The following is a 27,406-nucleotide window of genomic DNA, read 5'->3' on the forward strand; positions in this document are numbered from 1 at the left end:
TTCGGCAGTCTAGCCTCACTGTCCGAGAAGTACCACCCTAAAGATCAGCTCATTGTTCTAAGTTTTCTGCAGCAGAACCAGAAAACAATAATAAATGTCTTCATGGCCACAGTTTGTGAGGATCTTCTAGAAAATTATTTGACAGCACAAGTCGCGGCTACTGGCAATAAAAAGTGGCGGGCAGTTGCAGGGAGGGGATTAATAATCAAAAACGTAAAATAAATAAATTAAAAACTTACCTGATGCTACTGCCCACCTCGCACTTTGGTGCTCCTCTGCTTCCTGCTCTTAGCAAAGCCCTGGGGCACCATCAGAAACTCCCCATCCAATCCCCGCACTGCTCTCATGCTACCGGAGAGCAGCACGAAGATTGGCCTGAGCAGACTGGTTCAACACTTGCTCAGGCACAGGGAGTCTGTGCTGTTTCTCCACCTAGTGGTGGAATACAGCTTAGTTGGGAAAACCCAACTACGCATTTCTGTTTGGATGGCCTAAGACAGCCGGCCAAACTGACATGAGCACTTATAAATGCACTCCACTTCTCATCCCTCCCAAGGCTCACCCCCGCCCCTCCCGGCACACGCTTGGCTCAGCCAGAAGCTGAAAAATAAAACAACAATAAAATATCATTTTATTTTTCATTTGCTGGGTCCGAGCCAGTGGGGAGACGCTCCTCCGCCATTGCAGGGGAGCCGCCACTGAGCGGCACTAGCTACTGACCCCAAAAGCCAGGACCCTAGTCAGGGTCAAGTCTTCTTATTTAAGTAGGGAGACTCTCGCCGGGCCCCTTCATTTTTAGGGTCTACTTCTGCATCTGGCATAGACACCTGCAGTACTAGGGGTATCCTGTTTTTTAAAAGCATAAAAGTTAGATCTTGCGGAGATTAAACAAAGATCACAATACTAACTCTCAAAGCCATTAGATTCAGACTGTCCCCAGAAATTAGCCTGTCTCCAGCAGCATGTATGCCAGCAACAGACTATCAGTTTTTCTTGACCAAGTTTTTCCAGTCAAGCTTTTTTCCCCATTAAGCAGGAAACAAATGTCTGCACAGAAAAAGAACGCCCACCTCTCCAAGGCTTGTTCCATATTTCCTAAACCTGTAGCTGGTAAACCACTGAACTCAAGTCTCCAAGTCCAGAGGTCTCTTGCAATTATGCCCTCTTCTTAGTGTATATATATATATATATGCATAAAAACCCTAGGTCAGACCAAGGCTAACATGACCTTGTATTACAGATCAGACTAACACAGAGTTGGAACCCTCCAATAGGCCTGTCTAGCGACATTAGCACACTACGTTGTCTTCTTTACCATCGCAAAAAAGAACTATTGATGGACAGAATGCAGAACAATGTCATACACCCCAGTACAGAGATCTGGGCCTAAATCCATAGTTTTTCTGCTCACCATGCCATTCCAGTTAGGACCCAGCCATATGCAAATCAGTCTTGACCCTGTGCCCAATGGGAACACTCCAGCCCGAACTGCCCGGCCAGGTCCTCCCTGGACTGTAAACAAGCATCCTAGGACCGGTTTCGGGGTTTCACCCCTCTTCAGCCAGCATAGCTTGATTCCAGTGGCATGGAGAGCACGGAACCCACGTCTGAGCATACCCGTCCCACTCGGGGTGACAAATGCAAAAAGAACTATTGATGGACAGAATTAGGAACAATGTCATACATTCACCCCAGTATGCATGGTGATTATGCAATTTCGTGTTTAATCACCATGGGCTACCTAATTCTAGTACGCTCTGCCATAGGTTCAAAAACCAAAAAGTAGGTGTTTCCTGAAAACTTGCTTAACAATGTCTTATACGACAGAAGTGGAAAAATCAAGAGCATTAGTTAACACAACTATAGTAAACTCACCATGCAACGCAAAAACGCAATAGCAAGCAAATGAAAACATTAGCAGGTTTCGAAACATCCCTTTTTAGTTCAGTATGAAGCCCACCTGTCTAAGAGCCTTGTCAGACTGAGTGTGGGAAATGATGATAGGAGGAGACAAGGCATCAGAAAAGCGATACTGAGAGGTAGAAGAGGGCATGAAACAAGATGAGAAGGAAAGATCTAGGCAGAGAAAACAACAAACAAGAGAAGAGGGATAAAAATAGAGAAAAAAGGGGAAAACTGAAGAACATTAAGAGTCCAAGAAAAGAATGGAAGGAAGAAAAGAACATAATGAGACAAAAAAGGATGAAAACAGAAAGATAAATGGAAGAGACCCATAGGTAGGGAGGCAAACAGGAAAGGAAGAGGGAAAGCAGAAGAGACAAGAAGCATAAGAGAGGTAGAGCAAGGAAAGATACAAACATAATGGGTGGCATGAGTGTGAAGAACAGGGAGGGATAGACGAACGGGTGGATTAAAAGGGAAGAAAAGAGAAAGCGCTACTTAGGAAGAATGAAAGACGTTGTGAAGATGAGAATAACAGAAAGAAACAAAATAGATAACATAAAAGGAGGCAAGGGTAGGAATAGAAGAAAGAGAAGAAAAAGCAGGGAGAAACAATGGAGCAGTGTGGCATGAAGAATGGGAAGATGGGAAAGAGGAAGAGCGAAGGATGTGTAATGAACAGGAAGAAGAACAGAGCAAGAAAACAAGTAGATAGCGTGAGAGAGACAGGAATAGCTGAGAGAGGAAGAAAAAATGAGGGAGAGCTGAAGTCATACAACTGAGGGCATAACGAAGAGGATGTTTAGGAGAGCAAAAGCAAGAGAACAAAATGTAGAAAGTGGACACGAGCGAAGGGAAAGATCGTAATATAATGTTGGGTACCATCACTGCTGGAAGGGCAGGTGCTCTCCTCTTCGGCGGATCCTTCCACATCAGAGCATGTTCCATCTCTCTCCAACTGGCTGTTGTCCTCAGGTCCTTTCTCTTCTCCATCCTCCATGTCACCGAGGGAGCCTTGAAACAACAAAAGGAAGCCGGTATATGTTTTTGTCACAAAATGTGCACCCAACTAAGACCCCACAAGTAGCCTGGTTAAAAGGAAAAGGTGGAGTATTAATAAAACATATTGTCAATTGCAACCTAACCCTATCTAATCTCCTTTTGCTCATCGATAAACCCCAACAAACATCTGCATGTACTCACATGCCCCCTTTCTCCACTAATAACCACACAACTTCTGTTACTTTCATCTACTACAAAGAAACTGAAGTGAATGCATGGAATGGTTTGCTTCAGCACACAAGGCTAAGCCTAGCACCGAGCAATAACCAATAACACTGGACTAACTGCTAACATTTGTTCCGCAGCAGTATGCTGCCCGGCATAAAACGCTTCAACGGCTAATCAAGGGTAGTAAGGGCTTTATAAATACAACTACAATTACGACAATATTCCACAGCCAGCAGTGCACATCAGAATCCTCTCAGATATATGTAGATGAATTGGTAAAGACCTTTGGCTACAAACACCACTTATGAATGACAGCAGCACAGTAGCCACACCCACACGAATGATGATCCGACTAAAACAAGTAGTCAGATTCCAGTCCTTAGTGGAATTCAAATGCTCGGAACAAGGGCGTGAAGGACTGTGGTAGGGAATATCGAAGCCAAAATGTTGCGGGTCACAGTATCGTGACCAGAATAATGAGTATCAACATACCAAAGAGGTAAGTGCACAGAGTAAGGATGGATTCGCTATTCTTAACTACATATCTACGTACCGTGAACATAGCCATACCACCAAGGTACATATATAAGGAGTTAGGTACAGAAAATCTATACGAACTCACCTTTCGATATTTTGTCCTTCGATATTCTGGTCACAATATGGACGATGTATACCAGTAGATATTCTGCTTTGATATTTCCAGCCCACACCGGTGGGAAGCTACATGGAACTCTGATGGCGCTGCAAAGGCATATTAATAGCAGAACACATGCTATACAAATCTCTGTAACGTAACAATCCCTCAACACAAAATCTGCTGCCGTCGCTCTCGTCGTTTCTAGCGGTTAAGCATCCCTGTTGCCTTAAAACGACTATCCCAAAACTATAACACAGTAGAACAAGCAAATTCTGCATGTGGGCTCAGTGCCATAGCAGAGAACAGCTTTTCTTTGCACCTTCAAATTTATAAGACCTCGGTGCCCGGGAACCAGCCACAAGCCAGATTCTTTACCTGCCGCATCCTATGTTGGCTCTTCAGAGTCAGACGAGCTGGTCGCGCATGCAAACTGCAGTGTGTGCTACTGCAAGGTAAACTAAATGCAATCCTTAATTTGAGTCTGTGGTTTCCCGTGTTCAGCACCGCACTTAATCAACACCGGCGCTTTTCATGAGCACCAGGGTCTATGGTAGGCACAGGAAGATTAAGAGATTTACCCTGAGTCACAGGTTGTTGAGCTGACGCAGAGACTCAAACCTGGTTCTCCAGCTCCAAAGTCGGCAGCTCTGGCCATTACACCATACCCCCTCCCCACTTTCTTTGTTAGTAGTTGGTTCTGTTTTAGTCGGCGCTAGCAGGAGAAATGGGCTGGTGTAAGCTGCTTCCTGAGAAGAGCCCCGGCACGTATTTGTTTACAAATTAACCACTGATGTAAAAAAAGAAAGAAAATACAGGGGGCTTTGAGGTGGAATGGGCTACAGGGACCTCAGAAAGTCCCTCTGAAAGGGCAAAGCTCAGTCATTCACATGAGTCTGCCATAGTGCAGCGGCATTGCTGCCAAGTCACCAGACTCAGATATGTCCCCATTTTCCTAGTAGGAAGTTCACCAATAAGACCTTCAATGTTCTTTTAAATTTAGAAGGAAGGATTGCCAGAGACGAAGACACAAGCCTCCCTCATATACTGCAAGGTCAGGGGCATGTCCCTGCCAACTCATGCCCCTCCACCAGCAAGCATGCGCATCCTCAGAACGCTTAACCTCCCCTCCCAACCCCCTTCTACCGCTGCAGCCACAGGACTAGTCCTTTCTGCATCTAAATATGCAAAGTGGAGGCAGGCAAGCAAAACAGAGGGAAAGATCATTTAAAAAAAAAAATATTAACAAAAAATATTAACAAAAAAAGAAATCTCCAGGAACAATGTTGTCCGACCTCAGCGGCTGCGCGTGACTCCAGGCGTGGATATTTACGCGGGGAGAACAAAGACGCCCATCATCTATACATCATCCCAAACAATGAGCGTGGATAACAAGGCAGCCGGAGAGGGGAAGGCAATTTTTCTAATTCTGCTAATTTCAGTTCCAGCACAATTAAGAACGGGGGCTGATAATATTCCGAAACAATCGTGGGCGAGCAAATCGCCCGCTCGCCTTGTAAATGAAACATCGTTAGGCTAATTCCTTGCTTCACGCCTGCACAGCTCTGCGGTGGCTGATAAAGTTAACCCTCCCCTGCTTTACTCCTTCAGCTGCTGCACCAGTGATTAGAGCTCTTCCGCTTCCCAATGAGACTGTTCTTATAAGACTCAGCTGGCAGCCGGCACTGGTACCATCTGCAAGATGCCCCTTGGCATACGCGTGCCATAGGGCCTACTCTGCCATTTAGGATTGCCTTCCTCTACCATCAGGATAAATAAAAAAATAAAAAAGAATTCCCAGATCACTGGTTATGTCCTCCAGTCCTTACACTCCAGGTCACCGACCATGGTCTTGCATCACTGCTAATGCACTCCAGGTCATGGTGCATGTTCTTGACATGTTGGTCCTGCTCCCAGGTCATGGTTCATTCTCTGAAATTGATAGTTTTGTTTTTAGATGTCAAAGTGAGTTCATGTTTTCAAGGATACCCTTGATGTGCAGAACTCACTGCTCATGCTCTCTGGTCATTACGCGTGCTCTCTGGTCTTTACGCGTGCTCTCTGGTCTTTACGCGTGCTCTCTGGTCTTTACGCGTGCTCTCTGGTCTTTACGCGTGCTCTCTGGTCTTTACGCGTGCTCTCTGGTCTTTACGTGTGCTCTCCTGACCTTCGTTCATGCTTCTCAGATTATGGTTCATGTTTTCCAGTTCAGAACCCAGGCTCCCTTCATTGGTGATCCAACTTTTAATTTGATGCTCCAGCTCTAGGTCTGTTGTTGAGGCTTTAAAGTCCTTTGTGCATCCTCTCCTGCTCGCTGACCATCATCTTCTGGTCACTGTGCATGCTCACCAGGTAATTGCGTATCCTCGTGTGGTTACTGAGCATCATCTCCAGGACACCGCACCTCCTCTCTAGGTCACTAACCGTCCTTACCAGCGCACTGACCATCCTCTCCTGGTCGCTGTACCTCATTTCCTGGTCGCTGTACCTCACTTCCTAGTCGCTGTACCTCATTTCCTAGTCTCTGTACCTCACTTCCTAGTTGCTGTACCTCACTTCCTAGTTGCTGTACCTCACTTCCTAGTCGCTGGGCATCATCTCCTAGTCGCTGGGCATCATCTCCTAGTCGCTGGGCATCATCTCCTAGTCGCTGGGCATCATCTCCTAGTCGCTGGGCATCATCTCCGGGACACCGAGCAGCCTCACCGGGACACCGAGCAGCCTCACCGGGACACCGAGCAGCCTCACCGGGACACCGAGCAGCCTCACCGGGACACCGAGCAGCCTCACCGGGACACCGAGCAGCCTCACCGGGACACCGAGCAGCCTCACCGGGACACCGAGCAGCCTCACCGGGACACCGAGCAGCCTCACCGGGACACCGAGCAGCCTCACCGGGACACCGAGCAGCCTCACCGGGACACCGAGCAGCCTCACCGGGACACCGAGCAGCCTCACCGGGACACCGAGCAGCCTCACCGGGACACCGAGCAGCCTCACCGGGACACAGAGCAGCCTCACCGGGAAACGGAGTAGCCTCGCCAGCTCACCCGGCATCCTCTCCAGGTCACTGCCTGTTGGACCCGGCCTCGTGGCGTGGTCCTTAACCCCCTGGATTGTGCCCGTTCCCCGCCCCGGCCTTCACGGGCCACCCGTCTGAACTGCACCAAGACCCTTCACCCGGAGCTGCACGTGGTCGCATACTCCTCGTGGCTCCGCCATCTTGTTGGCATCCACGTCACACCGTGCCCCAGCCGGCACGACCCCGCTCAACCCAGCCTCGACCCCAGCGAAGCCCCGCCATCGAGGCACCACGAACTAGCCAGGGGGTGCCGCAGGAACCATTCATCGCCCCCGGCGGAGGACAGTATCGATGGGACCCCCAACTGTCCTCCCCTCTCGAGGTGTGATCGCCCGGCAACTCCCATGGGCCTGGCGCCTCTCCTGCTGGGCGTCTGGCCACCTCCACCCGGCCACTCCGCCCCCTCGGGCGCATAGGTCCGGACATCAAAGGGCTCCAGACCTATATCTGGGGCGACCCCACCACAGCTCGGCAGTTGTATCCCGGAGTCGAGAGCCCTGCTGATTGAATCGCGGCTGACCCTACGGAGAAGAACTCTTGTCGGAACCATCACGAGCCCTGCTGACTGCGTCGCGGCTCCTTCCTGTGAACCCTTTCTGAACCACCTGGAACATCGGAGCCCTGCTGACGCTGTCGCGGCCCAACCTCGCTGAAGCCTCCCTCGGAGCCCTGCTGACGACGTCGCGGCTCGAGCTGAGCAGAAACCATCTTGAGAGCCCTGCTGATTGGATCGCGGCTCTCCACGAACTGTACGCCAGAGCCCTGCTGACGCCGTCGCGGCTCGACCCCTCCGAGATCCGGAGGTCCTCCAGCTTGAGGATAAGAACTGGGCCCCAGGTACCCTCGTACCGCATTCCTGCCAAAGACTGTCCCGCTACCCCGACCCTTCCAAAGAGACACTGAGACTTTTGGTGGATCCCTCGATCCCTTCGTGTAAATATTGCCCTCGTAACCCTTTTATTGCTGATAAAGAATTGCTTGTCACAAGACAACCTCCTTGAGTCCTGTGTGGTGGTGTTACTGTGCTAGTACGTGATAGGAGAAGGATCTCTCAGGAGACTTCTCGGCAGCGCTCGGCTACTTCGTGCAGTGTGAGGGCCCCCCCCTTGGTGGTCGCACCGACTCCTCGGGGTCCGCCTTCCAACATTTGGTGGCAGCGGTGGGATCCGAGCCGAACGCAGTACGTACCAGCCAGTACCCACTAGCTACCCATCCAAACGAACAGCATCATGAGCAGCCAGGAAAACAACGCGACAATGGAGTTCCAGCCCGAACGGCTGGAAGAATATACGCACAAAGAATTGAAACAGTTCTGCAAAGACAAAGGCATTGCAACCACCAGCCTGGGTACCAAAGAGGAGATGCAGAAAGCTCTGAGGGCATGGTTGGAGGCCGGGGCAGGCCCCTCCCAGGAGGAAGGGCCCTTGCCCCTGACTGAGACCGCAGCAACCGCACGGACTCCGGCAACCGGAGGAAGAAAGAGTCTAGAAACCGGCCTCTCCGAAGAAGAAATACGAGAGCGGGAAAAGGTCCGGAGCCACGAGCTAGAGCTCGCCCGACTGCGGCTGGACGGGAAACTCCAGCTGGCAGAGAAGAAACTGGCCCTAGAGCAGCTGCGCCTTCAAGAAGAGATAGAGGAGAAGAGACGACACCGGGAGTTGGAGGAAAAGAAACTAACTCTTGAGCACGAGCGCAGTCTCAAGGAGCTCGAGATCAAGGCCAAGAACGGAGGGACTGACACCCCCAGAGACACTCTACCGCCTTCCGAGGCCAAGGTGCATATCCCGAAAGAAGTCGTCAAGGAGTATTACAAGAATGACGACATCCAACAATGGTTCAAGGCCTACGAGGTGGCCATGTCCTCTCATCGGGTGCCCCGAAAGGACTGGGGCGCGGGCCTGTGGGGGCGGTTCCTGAGTGAGGGGCGGGACACGCTGCTCCAGCTACCGGAGGAGGTGATGACCTCCTACGATCACATGAAGGAGGCCCTGCTCACCCGCTACGGGCTAACAGCGGAAATGTACCGCCAGCGGTTCAGAGACTGCAAGAAAATCCCGGGTACCACATGGGTGGAGTATGTGGACTTTTTCAGTCGGGCCCTAGAAGGGTGGATCAAAGGGAGCAAAGCAACCACCTACGGGCAGCTGGTCGACCTCATCGTATGGGAACACCTTTCCAACAATTGCTTCGTGGAACTGAGGCAGCACCTCCTCGACAGCAAAATGACCGACCCGCGAAAACTTGCCGTCGAAGCCGATCGATGGGTCAACTCCCGGGTCCCCCGGAACTCAATGGGGGAGTACCAGAGGAACCCCAACGGGCCCCCCCGCCAGCGCGGTGGGGGGGAGGGCCGAACAGGAACCGAGACCCTCCCGCCGGGGCCCCCAGGAGCCCCCCTCGAGGGCCACCGCAGCCACATCTCTCCCCGAGCCTAGCCCGAAAGGTGGGCCCGGCCCGACCCGGACCACGGCCGCCAGTGACCTGCTACGGCTGCCAACAAACAGGACACTTTGCCAGCGATCCGGCCTGCCCTCTGAACCGAAGAAACGGGGCCGGCGGGCACCCGCCCCGGCAGCTGACAGCCGCCGCCTTGGGGGGAGAAGAAGAGGAAGAGGAGGCCCTCGACCGAGAGAACACTGAGTGGGAGCCGGCAGCCATGTCCCTGGTCTGCCTGGGTAGCCGAGAGATGGTACCCTGCACCCCCATCCCAACCAACACCCAGAAGTACCGGCAGCAGGTCACGGTCAATGGACAACGGGCCGAAGCCCTTCGTGACACAGGCGCCAGTATCACCGCTGTCCGCTGCCACCTGGTGACCCCTGGGCAGATTCTACCGAATGTGCTGTGCCCCGTACGGACGGCCGACAACAGTGAAAGCCTATGCCAGATGGCCCTGGTCCCCTTCGAGTGGGGAGGGGTGACGGGCCTGCTAAAGGTGACAGTGCGCGACGACGCCCCGGTCGACTGCCTCCTGGGGAACGACTTGGAAAGTTCCCCCTGGGCTCAAGTAGAGCGACGAGAACACCTCCGAATGTTGGGACTGGCTGATTGGGCCTGCGCCATCACCCGGTCCATGACCGCCCAGGCCCCCCACTCATCCTCGACCTCCGGGACCGCCCAGCCCGAGGGGCTCACACCCCCTCCCGCCAGCAGCGAGGAGGAGGCGGACACCGACCCAGGACCCAGCGAATCCTCCCCCGAAGAGATGGCTTCTCCGAGCGCCCTCCCAGAGCTGACACAATGGCGACACGAAGGGGGCCCCACCCGAGAGCAGTTCCAGCAAGAACAACAGTCCTGTCCCTCTCTCGAAGGGGTCCGACAACAGGCGACCGCGCAAGCCAACGGTGACCAGACCGGCACCCACTGGATCTACTGGACCGAGGGCCTGTTGTACAGTGAACAGAAAGTAGCAGAACTCGGGGCCAGCCGCGTGTTGGTGGTCCCCCTCCGCTTCCGGGAGTTCCTTCTCCACCTGGCCCATGATGTGCCCCTCGCCGGACACTTGGGGCAAGACAAAACGTACAGTCGTCTGTTGACCCACTTCTACTGGCCCCGGATGCGGAGAGATGTGGACAACCACTGCCGGTCCTGCCAGACCTGCCAAGCCAGCGGAAAGACGGGGGGTCGGGTCAAGGCCCCCCTCCAGCCCTTTCCCGCCGTCAGCACCCCGTTCGAACGGGTCGGAATCGTTATTGTGGGACCCCTGGACCCCCAAACCGCCCTGGGCCACCGCTTCATCCTGGTCCTCGTGGACCACGCCACCAGGTACCCGGAGGCGGTCCCGCTAAGAACTATAACGGCCCCTGTGGTAGGCCGGGCCTTGATGGGGATCTTCTCCCGAGTGGGATTCCCCAGCGAAGTGGTGAGCGACCGCGGCACGAACTTTATCTCCAGGTACATGCGGTCTCTGTGGCAACAGTGCGGGGTCACATACAAGTTCACGACCCCCTATCACCCTCAGGGGAACGGCCTGGTTGAGCGGTTCAACCGAACATTAAAAGGGATGATCCAGGGCCTGGAAGAACCCCTCAGGCGGAAATGGGATGTCCTGCTGCCCTGCCTCCTGTTTGCCTATCGGGAGGTCCCGCAGAAGTCCCTGGGGTTCAGCCTGTTTGAACTATTGTATGGGCACCCGGTCCGCGGACCGCTCAGCCTGGTCAAGGAGGGCTGGGAGATGAAACCCCGAGGCGCCCCTCCTGACGTCTACCGATACCTCCTGACCCTCCGAAACCAGACCCGCAAGTTCCGAGCCATGGCCGAAGCCAACCTCGAGGCCAGCCAGGAGGACATGAAGCGGTGGTACGATCGCAACACCTCTACTATAGAATTCGAGCCAGGACAGAAAGTATGGGTCATGGCCCCGGTCGAACCCGGCGCCCTCCAGGACAAGTGGACCGGGCCCTTCAAGGTGGTGGAGAAGAAAAGTCCCGTCACCTACCTGGTCGATCTGGAGTCCCCCCGGAACCCCCTCCGGGTCCTACATGCTAACAGGCTAAAACCCCACTTCGCCCGGACCGAACTGAGCCTGCTGCTGGCGACTGACGAAGGGGGCGAGGTCGACTCCGAGCCCTTGCCCGACCTCTTGCAATCCGACATTCACGATGGATCGATCGAAGGGGTCCAACTCGCCTCGTCCCTGACCCCGGAACAGCGCAACGACTGCCAGCAATTACTGCGGGACTACGCAGCCCTCTTCTCTCTCACCCCGGGGGTGACCCACCGGTGCGTCCACGATGTCGACACCGGGGAGAGCCCCCCGATACGGCACAGAGCCTACCGGGTGCCTGACCGAGTGCGGGCCTGCATCCAGGCTGAGGTAGCAAAGATGCTGGCCCTGGGAGTCATCGAGCCTTCCGACAGCCCGTGGGCCAGCCCTGTCGTCCTGGTGCCCAAGGCCGCAGCTCCCGGTCACCCCCCGGAGTTGCGATTCTGCGTGGACTACCGAGCCCTGAATGCAGTAACCAAGACAGACGCACACCCGATACCCCGGGCCGACGAACTCATCGACCGCCTAGGGGCCGCTCGCTACTTGAGCACGCTGGACCTCACCGCCGGGTACTGGCAGATCCAGCTCACCCCCGGCGCCCAAGAAAGATCCGCCTTTTCGACCCCAGATGGGCATTACCACTTTCGGGTGATGCCCTTCGGAATGAAGAACGCCCCGGCCACCTTCCAAAGACTAGTGAACAAGGTTTTGGCCGGGCTTGAGGCCTTCAGCGCGGCCTACTTAGATGACATTGCCGTGTACAGCAACCACTGGGCCGAGCACCTTCGCCACCTGAAGGCCGTCCTGGCCGCCCTTCAGCGGGCCGGGCTCACAATCAAGGCCAGCAAATGCCAAATCGGCCACGGATCCGTGACCTACCTGGGCCATCAAGTGGGGAGCGGGCAGGTGGCCCCCCTCCAAGCAAAGATAGATGCCATCCAGACCTGGGAACCCCCCACTACCCAGACCGCTGTCCGGGCCTTCCTGGGCCTCACCGGATACTACCGGCGGTTTATCAGGGACTATGGGAGCATTGTTGGCCCCCTCACAGAGTTAACGTCCAAAAAGCAGCCCAAGAAGGTACACTGGACACCCCGCTGCCAAACAGCCTTCGACACCCTAAAAACAGCCATGTGTACTGCTCCGGTGCTGCAGGCCCCGGACTACCAGAAGGAGTTCGTGGTACAGACGGACGCCTCTGAGTATGGGATCGGGGCCGTCCTATCCCAAGCCGACGAAAAGGGGCTCGACCGACCAGTGGCCTTCCTCAGCCGACGACTACTGCCCCGAGACCAACGCTGGAGCACTATTGAGCGTGAGGCCTTCGCTGTGGTGTGGGCCCTCAAGAAGCTCCGGCCCTACCTCTTTGGCACCCACTCCCGGGTCCAGACCGACCACCGGCCCTTGCAATGGCTAATGCAAATGCGGGGCGAGAACCCCAAGCTGCTGCGGTGGTCCATCTCGCTACAAGGAATGGACTTTGACGTCGAACACCGGCCCGGCAATGACCACGCCAACGCCGACGGCCTGTCCCGCTTCTTCCGCCTTGACGAGGAGAATCCCCAAGGAGATGGGTGACTCTCCATGCCTTCGGCTGGGGGGGACGCCTGTTGGACCCGGCCTCGTGGCGTGGTCCTTAACCCCCTGGATTGTGCCCGTTCCCCGCCCCGGCCTTCACGGGCCACCCGTCTGAACTGCACCAAGACCCTTCACCCGGAGCTGCACGTGGTCGCATACTCCTCGTGGCTCCGCCATCTTGTTGGCATCCACGTCACACCGTGCCCCAGCCGGCACGACCCCGCTCAACCCAGCCTCGACCCCAGCGAAGCCCCGCCATCGAGGCACCACGAACTAGCCAGGGGGTGCCGCAGGAACCATTCATCGCCCCCGGCGGAGGACAGTATCGATGGGACCCCCAACTGTCCTCCCCTCTCGAGGTGTGATCGCCCGGCAACTCCCATGGGCCTGGCGCCTCTCCTGCTGGGCGTCTGGCCACCTCCACCCGGCCACTCCGCCCCCTCGGGCGCATAGGTCCGGACATCAAAGGGCTCCAGACCTATATCTGGGGCGACCCCACCACAGCTCGGCAGTTGTATCCCGGAGTCGAGAGCCCTGCTGATTGAATCGCGGCTGACCCTACGGAGAAGAACTCTTGTCGGAACCATCACGAGCCCTGCTGACTGCGTCGCGGCTCCTTCCTGTGAACCCTTTCTGAACCACCTGGAACATCGGAGCCCTGCTGACGCTGTCGCGGCCCAACCTCGCTGAAGCCTCCCTCGGAGCCCTGCTGACGACGTCGCGGCTCGAGCTGAGCAGAAACCATCTTGAGAGCCCTGCTGATTGGATCGCGGCTCTCCATGAACTGTACGCCAGAGCCCTGCTGACGCCGTCGCGGCTCGACCCCTCCGAGATCCGGAGGTCCTCCAGCTTGAGGATAAGAACTGGGCCCCAGGTACCCTCGTACCGCATTCCTGCCAAAGACTGTCCCGCTACCCCGACCCTTCTAAAGAGACACTGAGACTTTTGGTGGATCCCTCGATCCCTTCGTGTAAATATTGCCCTCGTAACCCTTTTATTGCTGATAAAGAATTGCTTGTCACAAGACAACCTCCTTGAGTCCTGTGTGGTGGTGTTACTGTGCTAGTACGTGATAGGAGAAGGATCTCTCAGGAGACTTCTCGGCAGCGCTCGGCTACTTCGTGCAGTGTGAGGGCCCCCCCCTTGGTGGTCGCACCGACTCCTCGGGGTCCGCCTTCCAACACTGCCCATCCTCTACAGGTCATTGTACATCTTGGGTTTTATGTGGAGGGTGTGCATTAGCTTACCTCCACCTCTCCCCATGTGATTTGATGCATCGTACACCCTTGATCCTCTCCAGGTCACCGCGCATCCCCTCCTGGTCACCGCGCATCCCCTCCTGGTCACCGCGCATCCCCTCCTGGTCACCGCGCATCCCCTCCTGGTCCTTGCTAATGCTCATCATGCATGCTCACTATGTCATTGAGCGTTCTCTAGTCCAAAGACTTGCAATCAGAAGCACTGTCTGGATGCAGAAACCTGTCCCTTGTCAGACCTGGACCTGTAAACATATCATGGTCCAAAGTGTTTTATGCACCATAACCCCCAACATAAGCACTTAGCAGCTTCGTGGCAGCAGAAGCCCTTTACAAAACGGAATAATCAAAACACACAATTAATGCAGATCTGGTCATTAGAATCGAGGACCGGTCAATGGCCATTTATAATATGGAATCATCTGAGCTGCGCTCCAGTATTAGACCTGGATGGATTAAATATGGCAAATTTTGTAGATTATTTTCTTGCTCATTTGTAGTCGGTGAGAAAACTGCTTTTTTGGCATTTGTTTTCTATTATCTGTATTTGCTTTTACTCTTTGGAAGCTATATTTTTTAGAGATGATCAGTAATAAAGTGTGATATGGGGTTCTATGCAATTGCAAAGTCGAAATTGAACAAACAAGTTAACGCAAGAAAGTAAAAAAAAAAAAGAAAAAAAACACAGGTAAATAAAAAGTTTGATTAGTTGCTTATAATTTACCAGACCATAGTCCTTTCTACAGGTGCAGCGACTGGTTGTCAGATATCTTCAGCAGGGTGGTGACCTGCTACTGCTAAAGGTCCATTTAAAGAACTCCCTACAGGGCTGTGGCATGGGGGGGTACTGAAGGTCTTACAGTTTAGAAATGAAGCACCAAACCAGGGCTGCTATGGTCCACATGAGTGCTAGACACGGCACCGCACGAGGTGCAGTCAGAAGCCTGACAAAGGGCCATTTCAGAGCACAGAACCATAGCTACGTCCACCCATGGCATGACCACCTTTCTCCATGGCTTAGACTCCTCCTGAAAACCAAGCTCCAATCACAACTTCACTTGCTTCTTGACAGAAAAAAAAACATACCTTGTTTTTTTTTCCTTTTTAATCCTGCTCTCCCCATTTCATCTTTTTTGCTGTTCTTGAATTCAAGATTTCTTTTCTTAGTAACAGTAAAACAATGAGGTCTATCACAAAATGTTGAATACAGAAGAGGTTATATTTGCACACAACTTTAGGTTGTTAAGATTATTATAGCGAATGTCTGCTATTGGTATGGAATCTCGGTGCTAAGAGTTCTCGGGGTTGTGGTTTATCCTACAGCTCTGGGCTGTATTGGTAGTGCCGCTGTAGTAAGTATGTAGACCAAGATGGGCAATTTGGGAATGGATGGTGCAGTAGCATTGGGTTGTTTTTAGTTAAATTTATTGTGTTACTAAAAATACAAACAATTTACAATCAAACAGTGAATCAATAGTAGCTGCTTCCCAAACACAAAAGTTAAGAAGATAAAAAAGAGCCATCTTTGCATGAGTAAAAGTGCTAAAAATTGCTAAAAACCCGGCCCCCTGTCCAAAATGACATTGGAGAGACGAGGAAAGCCCAACAGTTAGATAAAGTGCATTGTGCAAGGTTTCATCTCCTCAGGGTGTTTGAATAGGATTAGCAAAGGTAATTGAGAAACTTCCTATGGGTCATGGGAAAGCTGAGAATTAAAAACACTAACAAAATAATTTACAATAAGCCCCCTTTGCCCTCCCAGTGACGGGATGGAATGAATCGTTTGGATCGCCCTTTTCTCCTCACGGTCACTTTTTGGGGGAACTACTTGAAGTTCATCGATTGAAAGCCCTGTGCCACACCAGTTTGTATCTCCATAGATTGGGTCTTGGGCGGAAGGTGCCGGGTGTGGGTAATTGGTACAGAACATGACCAATAGACCTCTTGCACCAGTTCCTGTGTTGTTTCATGTAGATGGTGTTGCATGTATTATGTGTGCCCTTTATACGCATCTACTTTTCTTACTGCAGTTTTCTGCTTGCTTTCCTTCCTCATCTTGAGGTCTAGTTATGCATAAAGCAGAGCAGTATCCCTGGGTAGGATACCGCTCTACCTGATCAAGAATGGCCAAGTGTTGGCCACACCCACTTTTCCTGGGTTCGGGAACACTGGGCCTGAATTAACAAGCTAGAAATTACAGCCGGTAAAATTGAATGAGACTTTTGGTCAACAGAAACCAAGTTTCATCCTTCGATACCCGTCAAGATTGTCTTTGGCTAAAGGGTAGTATGCAATGCTCAACCTTTGGAAACTATTCTTCTCTTTGCCTCCCCTTCTCTCCCAGTCCACCTTCTTCCACCCCAACCCCACAGAGACGCTACTGTTCCCATTCACCACCTATTCAGTGGGTGGTAAATGGAAGCGTTAAACCCCTCAGAATAGGGACACTATGTAGAATTCTGCATGGTAATTCCACGTCCACACAAGTATGTTACATTTTATAGCGTCAAACTCGTGGAAATCCATATTGAAGATACCTTCCGGTGATGGTAATTTCAGCTGATGGGAATCTCCGTATGACTTCCGCCTACCTCGTAATGAGGGCCAGAGAGTTATAACAGAAGTACTTTTACGAAAAATACTATTGCTCTTTTCCTCGAAGATAAAAGTATGGCTCACTAGCCAGGATTCTTACCCATGACCTGCAAGTCACAAACATATTTTTAAAATGGAGAATATAATGCACCTAGCTACCTTACCAAGTTGTTGCCCCATTAAAGGACTTATCTGGAGTGCTCTAATATCATGGCATGGCCAAGATGGTGCCAGGTGCAGAAAATTACCACGGAGCTCTGTGCCCAACTTCAGTAATAACTCAGCGTCATCCCGCTTCTTCCCTTTCAAAATGGCAGCAGTCTACAGAGGGTCGTGCAGGGATGACTGTGCTGCTTGAGCTGGAGGGGCATGCTGGCCTCAAGAGCTCCAATAAGGTGGCTGTGCTGAACCTGGTCACAGGGGCCTAGTGTGTTGAGGCGGGCTGAGGCTGACGCTGCGGCCTTTCCTTTGTATCCCGTTGTTACTGGCGGCGACTCCCAATCATAGGAGCAAGGAAATGTGCGAGGGGCCCACTTAGGCATTACGGGGGTGGCGAAGGCGCTGCAGCTGGCCACAAGTATTTGCTGGGATATCTTTGTTGAAATAAGGATATGGCTGTGCCATGGGACTGTACAGCATGATATGGACTGCGCATGGGGCCTGGTGAGACCTGCAGGCACAGGGTGACGGCTCCGGCCTGGAGGAGATGATCTAACCTGGCTGCTGCCGCCACCCCCCAACCCCCCTGGAAGAGGGCTGTGTCCGTGAATCCCTCCCCCCCTCATGAGAAACAAGCACAACTGGGGGCCCAAGAAAGTGGCTGCACATTTGCCCCCATGCCACTGTAGACGGAGTGGGAATATCGAACAACCCATAGACAGCCCTCTTTGTGGGGTTCCCGGCATTCCTAGTGGCCGGCGGGCCTGGGGTCTTGGAACTTTGGTGCTGAGGCGTGAATCGCATGGGGTTCAGGGAATTCCTGGTGAGCTCCCACTGGAAGACGATAGTGAATCCAGACTCTGGCAGTCAGGGAGGAGGGACGCAAGGCTGGCGATGACTCTACCTACCAGCGCCCTAAAGAGCAGGTTACAAGAACATTGTGATACATTTGGCGAGTTACTGGACCTTAAATCCTCCCTGGGTCCCAAGATAGACAAACTGGTTATAGAGGAGAGTCTCCTTCGGGAAGACCAATGGAAACTTCAGGATCACATGGACAGGATGGAGTCGGTCCAAGCAATGGTCCGTCCCTCTCTAGTGGAGGCTCAGACCCAGATCTCAACTTTGATGGACGAGGTCTACCAACTACAATTGAAAGCTGAAGACGTGAAAGAACGTACCCGACATAAAAACATATGGGTGGTGGGTCTGCCCGAACATGTGGAGGACCCCAGTATGGAACTGTATTTGTAACACTGGCTGGAGCCAATAGTCCTGGGCCGTAAGACGTCAACCTTCTTTTCAGTGGAGAGAGCCCACCGGGTCAACGGGCATCAACCTCCACTAGATGCCCTGCCCAACCAGCGGTGGCACGCAACCTCAACTACAGAGACAGGGACAATAACCTGCATATAGCACATACTAAGGGTTCCAAGGTAAGTTGAGAACAGCAAAGTGACAGTGTTCCCTGACTTTACTCCAGATGTGCAACAGAAATGGGAATCGTGCAAGGAGAGTAAATGCCAGCTGCATGAACGGATCATCAAGTATGCCTTGTTATTCCCAGCGAGCCTTCGTAAACAGGATGGTGAAAAATCTCTCTTCTTTCAGACACTGCAGGAGGCATGGGACTGGCTGGAGTTTAGGGGAGAGGCGCGAGGACATAGGAACCAGGCAACAGTTGATGATGGTTTCCTGCGAGGACTCACTGTCGCACCAACAGAAGGACCAATCACAAACCATTTCAGGAACAGGCAGCATGTGATCGAGCCAGTCGCCACGGAGATGGAAAGAGATGAGATGGAAAGAGGGCACTCAGCAGAGTCCGAGGATCGAGACTCTGAGGCGGGGGAAGCTGTGACCCAGGATCGGGATTCCATTGACAAAATGGAGGAATTCCGGAGGGTGGGCCTCAACATCACCTCCATGACGACGGATTAGATAACCTGATAGAATTGGTGAGCCCAGCAACATGTCTGGAGGTTTTGGCATGTTTCTAGATGTAGCCTTTTGTACTGGGGGCCTTCCTTTTTCGACACCACCATCCGGAGTTGGAGGACTGTTGGAGGACTGGGGGGAAGGGCAGCTGACATACTGGATGGGAATTTCAATGCTACATAGTGCCACGTCGCCCCATTATCCAAGTGGAATGATTTTTTCGCACATTTTGTGTACAGTTTGTTTGGCTGAGGCGGTTTTATTTACTTAGCCTGGGGGGTGGGTGTTTGTGGCGTTAGTGTATAATTGTATGTTTGAAGATCTGAAGTAAGTAATGGTATGCAAAACTGGAGTCTTAGCAGGGACAGGTTGGGTTCTTGCTAGAAGGAAGGGCACGGTGCTGTGGAATGTAGAATGACAAGATTCTCTTACTGAGGTGGAAAGTCTGTGGTATGGCCATGCATGCAAAGCGTTACAAAATATACACATATGTTAAAAGCAGATGTGCCCGACATAGGTCAACAGGAAATGCACCTGGTGGCTGGGGAGCTGCAGAAGTTGGTGGAGTGGCAATGTTTATGGCACCATTTACTCAGGCTATGTCAAAGGGGTATTGATTTGGGTAGCATCTGGTGTGCCGTTCACTGCAACGTATACCAGGATAGACCCAGAGGGTCGATATGTGGTACTGGAGGGTGATCTGGATGGGGCCCCTCTGGCATTAGTAATCTGTATGCACCCAACTCCAACTGCTCCCCTTTCTTTAAGTCGATTACCCCTGCCCATTTAACCATACTACAGGTTCAGACTATCTGGTGCGGCAACTATGTCGCGTGTTAAGGATTTGCAGTTGGATAGGTCTCACCACCCCGGTTTCGGGTATGCAGGCATCAGCTAACACTCGAATGCTACAACAGTGGACAGCACAGGTAAAAGTAAAGGAGTTGTGGTGGGCTCTTCTTATCAATAGGGATTTTCCACATTATTCGGGAGTGTACTTGCTTCACACCAGAATGGATTTGGCCTTTGGGTCCACGGAGGCATGCGTCAAGCTCGAGGGGGCAGAATATCAGGTGAGTAACATGTCAGACCATAACCCACTGTTGATTACCTTGAACTGGGGAGGCCGCACCCAAGAATTCTGACATGGTGCCTGCCTACAGCAGTGCCCCATGATCCTGTATCTCATTACCTGATAGGATTGGCCATACAACGGAATTTTGTTGATAATGATGGCACAGCTTCTGCCCCCAGGGGCCAATGGGATGCGTTTAAAGTATCCTTCATGGGATCGGCACATGAAGAACAACCTCAGAGACCTGGAAATCTGTGACGAGATGGATGAGGGAGTGCAGACATCAGGCTGGTGGGGGCAGAATATCTGGAGAGTACCATGTCAGACCATAACCCACTGTAGATTACCTTGAACTGGGGAGGCCACATGCAAGAATTCTGACATGGCGCCTGCCTACGGCAGTGCCCCTTGAGCCTGTATCTCGTGACTAGATAGGGTTGGCCATACAACGGAATTTTTTTGATAATGGCGGCACAGCTTTTACCCCCGTGGTGGAATGGGATGTGTTTAAAGTGGTACTCCATGAGATCTGCCTCTCAAAAGGTAGTGGGTGCTAAGAAAGTGCTCCACAGGGCACTGGCGTAACGAACCTTGAGGGGGGCCTCCCTGCAAGGCACGTGGAGGGACCCCCTCTGGGCTCAATCAAGAGCTCTGCAGCCAGAGTGCTGTGCTAAGGGGCCCCACTGGAGCTTGGGGCCCCCCACACCACGGGGGCTGCAGGGGCTTGTGTTACGGCCCTGCCACAGGGAACTCATGCATATGGAGAACAACCTCAGAGACCTGGAACTCCGTGACGAGATGGATGAGGGAGCGCAGACAACCCTGAGGGAGTTGTGAAAGGAGCACAGCAAGACATTCTAGCAGCTCAGCACTTGGGACTACAAGGAATATGTTGCATGTCAGAATGCAACAGGCGCAAAGCGAGCACTATTCCCACATGGCTGCTGAAATCAAAGACACGAAGGACTCTGATCACTACCATACGTGCACCTGATGGGCCACTAATGAACACGCAAAAAAGTATTAATGCGGTTTTTCACTCTTTCTATAGTAAACTGGATGAAGCTCCCCCAGAGGTCCCCCAGCATGACCTAATGCGGTACCAGGCTGGGGTGGACATGCCGGCCCCTGCCAGGATCCAGAAGCTGGAGCTTGAGGGCCCGTTGTTGATTCAGGAGATCAGGGCAGCTATTAAGCACAATGTAGGACCCCGGGGACCGACTGCTTTCCAGTGATGTTCTTTGGAGCAAACACTGCGGAATTGGGCCAGTGCACTCTCCATCTGTACTAATGGGCCCAGGAAAGTGCAACCCTACCATCGTCCCCTAGTGGGCCTCTTGCGCTCCAAGTGACCAGAGTGGGGAATTGTCAAAGGGCACCAAACACATTTCTCTCTACGCAGATGATGTGTCGATCTATTTATGGACTGACAGCACTAATAAACCACTGTTGGTTGAGCAACTAGACGAGTTTGGGACCATGTCAGGTCTCAATGTTAATTGGGACAAATCATGCACGTTCCCCTTGCTGAAGGTCCCGGCGGGAACAGTGCACTCCCACCTGTCCATTCTTCTTCAATGGAGCCCAGACACACGGAGTACTTGCATGTTGCAATGTACCATAACGACCGAGACTTAATAGATGGCAATTTCGGGAGGGCCATTGTGAAGGCACGACACTCACTGCCGTTCTGGACCCAACTACCGCTGTCACCTATTAAGAGAATTGCAATCTCCAAAATGCTTCTCTCGCCCCGGCTTTTATATCTTTTCCCTGCCCTACCAGTGGTATTGCCTGGCACCTTCTTTGGGGACCTGAACTCACTACCACTATCATTCATCTGGGGGAATGGTAGACGAAGAGTGGCCCTGTCGAAGTTGTATGCTCCACTAGATGATGGGGGACTGGGAGCTTCCAACTATCAACTCTACTATGCTTCCATCCAATTACAATGGGTCGCGCACTGAGGCAGGAGCGCGAGATGTATTGGGGGAACTGGGAGGAGGTGGTATCCTGGAATATTAATGGGTGTGACCTTGGCTACCAGGACAGACCATACATTTTTTTAAGTGGACAAGATATGCTGGATAAAACACATCCTTTTATGTGGTGGTGGGGGACAGCCGCTATATTCGTCTGACCTGCCTATCTGGACCATCCCCACACCAGGCAATTCAAACTCCAACACCTAACAGAGCACTGGATGGACGGTAGGGTGACCTGCTGAGGCGATTTGGCCAAGAACGGTCAATGGTGCACGTTTGATAATGTGTGTGAAACGTATAGACTGAGCCCAAGATAATTTCTGTTGTTTTGGGGCACTGTACTCCCTAGGGAGACAGGTGTAGGGGGGATTCACTGAAGGGGCCAGAGCCTGCCTGAGGGTCTATCAGTGTTGCTCACTCATGACCACCAATGTAAAGCGGTCACCCACATTTACGGTGCACTACGCAGCTAGCTGCAGAGCCCCGGGAAACACTTGAAGAATTGGCGGGACGCCAGACTGGGCCATGAATTGCCGTATAGTACCTGGAGACAATGTCTGGAGTCTGTAAAACCGGTGTCAATGAATGCCAGGCTTCGGTACACTTAGTTTACTATAATACACCACACTTACCAGACAAAGAAAAGGGTGGGGCATACGCATCCGTGGGCGTTCTCTACCTGCTCCTGATGTGCTGTTCTGGAGGCGGACTTCCTACGTATGCTGCGGCACGGCCCTGTAATTACCATGTACTGGGAGAAAGTTTTGCGCTATTTGGGGGAATGGATTGGGAGGAGACTTCTCCTCGACCCTTTGCAGTTCCTACTAAGGAGTGCCCCCAACATAAATAAGGCGTAAACATAGTAATGGTTTTGTGACCCTGGCCCTGGTGTTGGCCAAGAGTAGTATGGCCATGGCGTGGAAATCCATGGCAATGCCCCAACTGAAAAGATGGAAAACAAACCTGCTGAGGTGGGACAAGGCAGAGGTAACTGTCTTGTCCGACATACGGCAACAAATGAAGGGGGGGCAGGGCGATACTATAAATGAGATTATTTCATTGAGAAATTGGAGAACAAGACAGATGATCAACTGCAGTAGGCCTGTGGCCTACGGTAGGATTATATTCCAGGCATGGAGGGCCGATGTTAGATGATGGTCTGTGATGTGCAGAGATTTCCAAGAGTTGTGCGGGTTAAGGAGCCACGATCCCCCATGCCACCAGTGTGTGTCACTGACAGTGTGGACTTGAAGTAAATGTCTGTGTCATGTGTTGTCTGCTGACCTGCAGATCTCTGTGATGATGTAACTTAAATACTAGCCTGCCTCATACCACCCTGATAAATGTTACCCGATAACTTGCCTTGATTATTTGTGTTTTTAGGAAAAATGCAATAAAGATATGTTACAAAAAAAAGTTAAAGAAACACAATCACAGTATAACCTAACAATCTACATCAGCTCTTAATGGTTCAGGTCTGAGCTTTACAAAATATTTGCAGTTACTGTTATGTTAAATTGTCCTTTTTTTGTTTTCATTTTCATGGGCGGATCTTTTAAGAAAGCCTTGATGTTAATGCATGCAGTTTTATGTGAGGAGAACTGGAGATATTATTAGATGAGAACTACAACAGCCATAAAGAATAAAATGATAAGTAGCATTAGACGGTGATGAAGAGGAAGAGCGAAAAAGGAATGAGATCAAAGAGAAAGAACAAGGATGGTAAAATGAAGAGGAAGGAAAATAACACGATGACCAAAATGATAATAACAAAAGTAATAAGAGGATAAGAAGAACAAGAACAAATATAGTAAGTAGAAGAGTACCAGGAGGTACTGTCTGTGTAGTGGTCAGTGGGATGCTGTATTATTTGACTTGGAAGAGTCGGGTCTTTATTCCTTAAGTTCAAGTGACCTTGGGTGTCTTTATCTTCACTGGTAGGAGATTTTGTCATGTTCCAGCTTTAATGAAGGAGGCGGCTTCACAGATGCCTTTCTTTTTGTAGGGAAATGGCCAACCGAGATGCTAATCTGGAACAGAGGCTTCTGTGCTGTATCTTTTGTGGATGAGAAGCACAGCCAACATGGGCAGTCTCTTCATTGCAGTCATCAAGGTTTGCTGCTGGTCAATAGCGGCTCTACCGCATTGTGCCTAATTTAAGCATTCAACATTCTTGCAACAGAATTGAAATCCTTAACATCAAACCTCAGTCTAAAGTCCTACAGCGAGGAGACAGCTGGGGAGCATGTGCGGAGACCTCGCAGCTGATTTGGTCAAAAATGTAAATTGTAAGCAGTGAACTCCAGCATGACAAAGACGTTACATCCGGGACCTATGAATTGATGGCACAGCAGTGAGATTGAGAAACACATTATTGCAAAAAGCATCCAGGGTTGTATACTATGAGATGGACCTGGTCAGGTAATATGAAATGGACTGGAGTACTTTCTATAGCATTGGCATGGACGATCGTGTGTGGACGCTTAAGTCTCCAGGGTTTGGGGATGACATCATTACAGATGTGACTGGTAAAGAACAACTTAAGTTGTTAAGTAACAACAAAGGAAGTGAGTCTACAAGCAAGAAGCAAGAGTCTGGGACAGAATACGGAGAGATGACGCAGAGTCGCAAACACTTGCACTGGTGAGACAGAATCAAGGCGCAAAAACAAAGTGTTGTAGGGGAAGCCATAGCAGATCTGGAGCATGTCAAGGAGCGTACATCAGCAGTAAGGCAACATCAAATCAAGGACAGAGAATGGTAGAGCTGCAATAGTCTGAACCGCTAAAATTTCCATGCGTGCAAATGTTAATGTTGCAAACAGAGGGAAAATGTTGCAAACAGAGGGAAAATGTTGCAAACAGAGGGAAAATGTATCAAAAACAGCACAAATGTAGCAAACACAGCGCAAATGTATCAAAAACAGCACAAATGTAGCAAACACAGCGCAAATTTATCAAACAGCGCAAATGTAGCAAACAGCGCAAATGTAGCAAACAGCGCAAATGTAGCAAACAGCGCAAATGTAGCAAACAGCGCAAATGTAGCAAACAGCGCAAATGTAGCAAACAGCGCAAATGTAGCAAACACAGCGCAAATGTAACAAACACAGCGCAAATGTAACAAACAGCACAAATGTTGCTAATGTAGCAACGAGAGCACAAATGGAACGCAAATGTAGCAAACAGAGCGCTAATGTAGCAAACAGAACGCAATTGTAGCAAACAGAACGCAAATGTTGCTAATGTAGCAAAGAGCGCAAATGTAGCAAAGACAGTGCAAATGTAGCAAACAGAGCGTAAATGTAGCAAACAGAGCGCAAATGTAGCAAACAGAGCGCAAATGTAGCAAACAGAGCGCAAATGTAGCAAACAGAGCGCAAATGTAGCAAACAGAGCGCAAATGTAGCAAACAGAGCGCAAATGTAGCAAACGAAGCACAAACGTAGCAAACGGAGAGCAAATGTTGCTAATGCAGCAAATGTAGCAAACAGTGCACAAATGTAGCAAACAGTGCACAAATGTAGCAAACAGGGTAGTAAAAAATACAGGAATACCGAAGATCAACAACAATGTGAGTATGATACAAACAGATTCCTTCGGCCCTGGCATTGCATCCAACTGCCCGCAGTTTCAAGGGTTAAATGCGCTGCCAAGGGGGAGAGTGAAAAAAATGCGAGAAAGGACAGGACTGGAAGCGTCAGTGCGCGCGGATTGCTGGGAGCCTCGTGGAGTTATCATCTCGCGCAGGCCTCCTCTGCCAGTCTGATCTGTCTATTCTTCATTAAGCAAATACGCCGAAATGGAAATGAAAACATAATAGCTATTTGATTGTGGGCGAGATATTTTGCATATTGGTTCGGTGCAGATAGTGGAATTTCATCAACTCCCTTTTTTCATGCTTTAAAAATGGAATTACTGAGTCTGGCTGCACACTGCAAGGATGCGCCCAAAAATCGCACTTCCAACAGACTCCACTTAGAACATTAAATATTTTTTTGTATTATTTTGACAGCCCGGAAAGGATTTTTTTTTTTTTATTAAGTGCACGTGATGGGGAAATTTGCATTCATCTTAAATACTGTCACAGTGCTTAACCCCATCTAATCTTCAGGCAGCAAGAAACACAGGGTGAGACCGAAACAAAGAAGACAAAAAGACAAACACATTTAGCCTTTTTTGCTAGATTTTATTTTTTGGCAGAAATTGATTTGATTTATTTAGTTTTTTGGGGTATTGAGATGTTTGATGTCCTCAACCCCTGCAATATTTTGTCACCGGTATTGACATAAAGCGGTCATCAGTGGCACCCTCCCTTTCCCCCTCCCCCAATACCCACACCCCAATGGTATCACCAGAACAGGGAAGCCAGCACACCATCAATATTGGATGTCATTTATTGCAATTTCGCTAGACTTTGGGTTTTAGCAATAGGCAGAACTTTCTTGAATCAAATTAACTGCGCCCCTGCTAATTATACATTTCTTGTAATAGGTCCTCACCACGGATACACACTTGAATGGAGCAAAGGAGATAACTGCGCGAATTTAGCACCCCCTGCAGGGATCAATGCTTTAACTGCAGATCAAACACTCGAAACTGAGGGCACACTCTGCCTATTGACTTGAGTACCATTTAGCGGAGTAATAACACTTGGGCATATCAATGCGCTTTCAGTGATTGAAATTTGCTATATCATCATGATTACTACGGGTAGGACCAAAGGACCATTTGAAAGATTTATCAAAAACAGAAGGAAAAAAAGAAATCACCGATACCCGTGACCTCTCTAGCGCAGGCATCAATGTCATGCCACATGGTACGGATACACCCAATTTTTCATTGTTTACATTTAAAAAGATCTAAAGACCACTGCGAAATGATGGAAATGGTGATAATCACTCAAACCTATGAAGATTATTATCACAGTGAAAGATATCCCTATAGCGGTAACTAATATGTTCCTCACTTCCAGTTCTATAGCAGCGATCACCTCCCTTCAATGGAATCCAAAGTGAATGGAAATCCAGGCAACCTCACCGGCCAGAGGACAAGCAGGAGCCCTGTGCAAAATGGATCTAACCGGAGTACTGGTTTCAAGGCAGCAGTAACGGTAAGAGGTATTGAGAGAATACGGGCATGCAGCTCTAAGAGTGTTACGAACAAGCATGCATTATATGAACTCCACTGTATTGATCTTGTCTTATGAAGTAACCATTCTGAAAGACAAATAACTGCTCTACTGGCTATTCTAGCAAGAGCGAGTTTAGATCCTTCACAGCTCTCACCCACTATAAGTGACCAACACCTTGACATTTAAGCCAAGATCATTCCAACTGTAAACATAGCCTGGAGTCAAGATTATGATGTTCCATTTCCATTCTATATGAAGACTAGAAAAAAAAACAAAACACCCAGGTATATCACCTTGTTCAAATGAAAGTCTGACACACATGTAGGTGGAAAACAAAAGAGCGTCGAGAGGAC

The 27,406-nt window shown here is 50.8% G+C and overlaps 1 protein-coding gene across 3 annotated transcripts in view; it reads right to left on the reverse strand.

Moving 5' to 3' along the window:
• Positions 1-27,406, reverse strand: part of ZFPM1 (zinc finger protein, FOG family member 1) — a 279,431-nt gene that overhangs the window by 149,698 nt on the left and 102,327 nt on the right. For 2 of the 3 annotated variants that reach the window (XM_085639658.1, XM_085639657.1), the window contains exon 2: positions 2,785-2,916. The exons of the other annotated variant lie outside the window; for it this stretch is intronic. In XM_085639658.1, the coding sequence (XP_085495784.1) occupies positions 2,785-2,916 (132 nt within the window). The remainder of the gene's footprint in view (positions 1-2,784; positions 2,917-27,406) is intronic. 3 annotated transcript variants of the gene reach the window in all.

The sequence above is a fragment of the Triturus cristatus genome, chromosome 12, assembly GCF_964204655.1.
Source record: "Triturus cristatus chromosome 12, aTriCri1.1, whole genome shotgun sequence".
Classification (NCBI taxonomy): Eukaryota; Metazoa; Chordata; class Amphibia; order Caudata; family Salamandridae; genus Triturus; species Triturus cristatus.